General features: G+C 45.6%; 1 protein-coding gene across 2 annotated transcripts in view; it reads left to right on the forward strand.

Annotated features, from left to right (window-relative positions):
* The window catches only part of LOC111220371 (monocarboxylate transporter 12-B-like), a 10,957-nt gene continuing 9,235 nt past the window's right edge, over positions 1 to 1,722 (forward strand). For both annotated transcript variants that reach the window (XM_022743438.1, XM_022743439.1), the window contains exons 1-2: positions 1 to 322; positions 1,700 to 1,722. The exon at positions 1,700 to 1,722 is cut by the window's right edge and continues 81 nt beyond it. In XM_022743438.1, coding sequence (XP_022599159.1) covers positions 210 to 322; positions 1,700 to 1,722 — 136 coding nt within the window. In that variant the 5' untranslated portion in view covers positions 1 to 209. The remainder of the gene's footprint in view (positions 323 to 1,699) is intronic.

The raw sequence follows: 1,722 nt of genomic DNA on the forward strand, positions 1-1,722 counted from the left end.
GCAGTCAGACTCTACTGTCTCCACTGTCTCCACTGTCTCCACTGTCTCCACTGTCTCTACTGTGTCTCCACTGTCTCCACTGTCTCAGTGACTGACTCAGTAAGACAAACTCATTAACTCAGGACCACCTCGGGACCAACACCTGGACCAACACCTGGACCAGCAGCTGGACCAGCTTGGGGAGCCCAGCTCAGTCTGCAGCTGCAGCAATGGTTGATGGGAAGCGGCAGAGCGGCAGGGCATCTCCTCCGGACGGTGGCTGGGGCTGGGTGATCGTCGGCTGCTGCTTCATGGTGACGGTCTGCACACGAGCAGTGACCAGGTAACACACACACACACACACACACACACACACACACACACACACACACACACACACACACACACACACACACACACACACACACTCTGAGCTAAATGCAAACATTAGCATGCCAACAGTGATTTTTGTGTGTGTGTGTGTGTTGTATAAAAAGGTCAGACAGGTTTGCAGGTCTTCGTCCTCAGAAAAACAATCCACTGATGAAAGATTAAAAACCTGCAGGACGACATTTCTCTGTAATGACTGTTGTGTTAACTTCAACTACACAACAACAACAACAACAACAACAGCTCCATCTCACTGTCCATTAATAAACTGCAGCTTGTTTTACTGACGTGAAGACAAGAGCGGACGTCTGTTTCTGTCAACACCACACACACGCACACGCACACGCACACACACACACACATACAGGTTGTCTTTCAGCTGACAGTCAACAACTTGCTCTCCTCAGTTGAAGAACTTCTCCTCCAGTATATGATAAAACATTATAATATATTGTTATATTTCATTTAAAGCTGATCAATAATGAAAGTGATCAGGGTGATCAGTTTATGATTGATGGTTTATTATTCCCTGACAAAGACTCATTTCTTCCAGACATTAATGGATGATCATTAAAAGCTCTCATTTCTTCTGATCAGCTGTCAGATGATCCCACTCTGATGTCTGTGAATATGAAGCTGCAGCTAGCTTAGCTTAGCATAAAGACTGGGAGCAGAGGGAAACCGTTAGCATGTTAGTGTCTCTCTGTGTGAAGGGACAGTCCACTCAAACTGGACGTGTCCTCCAAGAGACAGAGTGAACTGTCTGACCTCCGTCACTGTGTTGATCCAGCAGCTGTCACAGAGTGGAGCTCTGAAGGTCTCACTGTGAGACTGTGACACCTGAGCAAACACCTGCCCCCCCCACCCCCCCAGCTCAGAGGGGTGTAACGTGTTGCTGAGCGGTGCGTTCAGGAGCACACACAGAGACACAAGAGGAGACGAGCGACATGAATACACAGCTACACTTTATATTATTATTATTATTATCATTATTATTATTATTATTATTATCATTATTATTATTATTATTATTATTATTATTATTATATTACAGCCCACGAGCCTGATTCTTACTGGGACATTAAACAACAACAACAAGTAGCTTCCTCATTAAAGATTAGAGTCATGATTGATCTAGTCTTTACTGAGACCAGATGGAACCGGACTCTGAGCAAGACCCTCAGGTGGACTGTGGTCCCAGGTCTCCCACTCTAACCAGTTACAATCAGTTACATACCTGCAGCCGTTAATCACATGACTCACCATCATGTCTGGCTCTGGTTCACTGATCACTGATCAATAAGTGATGAGCTGCTCTCTGTGTCCTCAGGTGCATCTCCATCTTCTTCGTGG

Source organism: Seriola dumerili, unplaced genomic scaffold (genome assembly GCF_002260705.1).
Source record: "Seriola dumerili isolate Sdu_G_001 unplaced genomic scaffold, Sdu_1.0 BDQW01000068.1, whole genome shotgun sequence".
In the NCBI taxonomy this organism is placed as follows: Eukaryota; Metazoa; Chordata; class Actinopteri; order Carangiformes; family Carangidae; genus Seriola; species Seriola dumerili.